This window comes from Sinocyclocheilus rhinocerous, unplaced genomic scaffold (assembly GCF_001515625.1).
Source record: "Sinocyclocheilus rhinocerous isolate Xijiao unplaced genomic scaffold, SAMN03320098_v1.1 scaffold38, whole genome shotgun sequence".
Lineage (NCBI taxonomy): Eukaryota > Metazoa > Chordata > Actinopteri > Cypriniformes > Cyprinidae > Sinocyclocheilus > Sinocyclocheilus rhinocerous.
The window spans coordinates 252040-254236 of record NW_015666482.1 but is presented as its reverse complement, the minus strand read 5'-3'; the positions used below and the strand labels follow the sequence as shown (position 1 = coordinate 254236).

Below are 2197 nucleotides of genomic sequence, written 5' to 3'. Positions count from 1 at the left end.
GTTGAAAACAGTCGTGCTGCTTCATATTTTTGTCAGGATTCTTTGATGAACAGAAATGTAAAAAACCAGCATTTATTTGAAATAGAAATCTTTTGTAAAATTATACATCGTCACTTTTAATTAACTTTATGCATCCTTGCTAAATAAAAGTATTAATTTATTTATTAAAAAAAAAAAACTTTGAATGGTAGTGCATATAAAAGTAAAATAAAATGTCTATGTATCTAAAAACTGCTGAAAATAATTATATTAACATAAAATATCCTTATACTGTAACTACTCGTGCAGTAGTGCCATGTACCTCCATGGCTTTTTGTTGCTTTCTGATACGCTCCTCTTTGGCTTTATCCACAATCCACTGCTCCCAAGCACTCAGTTTGAACTGCACATTTGACGATCTGTCTTCCAGACCTGTTGTGTCCACCTCATCCCTGCAAATAAGTCAGATTTTATGACTCGAGATGACTGGTGTGCTGGTTTGTTATAGTGCGAGTCTCTATTTCTTTTACTCAACACCGCTCACCTGTATGGAGAGCCTGGTGCGACGTCTTCACTTGACGTGACGGTGATGTTGTGAACGGGCTGTGGCTGATCTGACTCCGGTTCCTCCTCTGAAAGCTCAAAGCTGTCGTGATAGATGGGTGACAGCAGCGAGGACGTCGAGTCTCCGGTGGACTCCAGGCTCCTGCTGCGCTGCAGGACGCTGGGTCTGGACTTGAGCGGGGTGGAGGTCAAACTCTCAAAGCTGTCGTGATAGATGGGTGACAGCAGCGAGGACGTCGAGTCTCCGGTGGACTCCAGGCTCCTGCTGCGCTGCAGGACGCTGCTCGGGCCGCTGGGTCTGGACTTGAGCGGGGTGGAGGTCAAACTCTTGGAGGAAGAAGATGGAAAGGTCGACATCATCAGCAAACCTGAGGACACAGAGAAACACATGTTAAACAAAACCAGGAGATCCCTACAAGAACGTACTGTGGTGTTACCATGGTACAATGACAGCAATACTATAGTACTTCTATATATGTACCACAGTATTTACATTGGTACTTAAACACACTATTAATCAGAATCACCAACAGAAAGAGCTTTATTGCCAAGTGTTTACACACACAAGGAATTCGTCTTGGTGTTAGGAGCTTCCATAGTGCAGACATACATATAATTATGGTAATAAAAACACTAATAATGAAGAGAATAGACAATAAGTTATAAATAACAAGGTACCATGTCCAAAAACAAGGTAGCCGTATTGTTTTGGACTGCAGACATTTATGGTTTAACGTACTTTACATATTTCTAAAAGGTTTTTAATGATATGGCAACTAAACTATGTTACTTTTAAAATAGAGCCTGTAAACAAGTTTCAAGAGAACTGAACTAATACATTAACTTTGTGTTAACTCGCCTCCAGCCTGTTTTTAAATCACAGCTGCACATTTCGACAGACTTTAAACAGATAAATGCGTTTAAACGGCTAAATTAGATATATAAGTGTATCGTCCGTTTAACTAACTCACCATTTAGTCAGTTTAATCCCACAATATTCCGTTGAATCGCTTTTGTTTCGCTTGATTTGTTCGAGCAGCTTCCTCCGTCAAGCTCCGCCTCTTTCCCCCTGAACCCGCCCACTCAACACGTCAATCATACCAATCGTGAAAAACGATTGGTTGCGCCGCTGTAACCATGTACGCTGATGACGGAGCCTGTTTCCTAGCTACGAGGTGTCAGCGTCATAAAACATGTAGAAAACACGCTTTGATTGCTTTATTCTTTTTATTATGATCGATGTATTCAGAATAACAACAGCTTAAGATATCATAGCGAAAAAAAGTAATAAAGACAAAAACAGTTTAATAACTAATAATAATACTTAATAAATCAAAAGAAAACACAACAAAGACGTACATATATTAATGAATTTCTAACAAGTAGCATTTTAAAATAGGCTACTGCATAATATTTATCCAACTAGCTTTCAACTCTCTGAAAGAAATTATTCTTTATTATTTATTTTTTTTCACAAGAATACTTTTCGTTAAATTCTTTCTTGCTGAGATTATATAAACTCATAAAAAATAATAAGAACAACAAATTTCTTAAGGACTGTGATCTTTTATTTTTTGCTGATTGAGGCATCCTTTGTTTACCTCTGTATATTTTCCCTTTACTTTTTTTAATGTTACGTGTAGACTATTTCAAT

General features: G+C 37.9%; 1 protein-coding gene across 1 annotated transcript in view; it reads right to left on the bottom strand.

Moving 5' to 3' along the window:
* ccdc34 (coiled-coil domain containing 34) overlaps nt 1–1646 on the bottom strand; it is a 5481-nt gene extending 3835 nt beyond the window's left edge. Inside the window, exons 1-4 of the mRNA XM_016543565.1 lie at nt 1515–1646; nt 806–911; nt 524–685; nt 302–431 (exon numbers count right to left, since the gene is read on the bottom strand). Coding sequence (XP_016399051.1) covers nt 302–431; nt 524–685; nt 806–903 — 390 coding nt within the window. The 5' untranslated portion in view covers nt 904–911; nt 1515–1646. The remainder of the gene's footprint in view (nt 1–301; nt 432–523; nt 686–805; nt 912–1514) is intronic.
* Nucleotides 1647–2197: the final 551 nt, after the last annotated feature.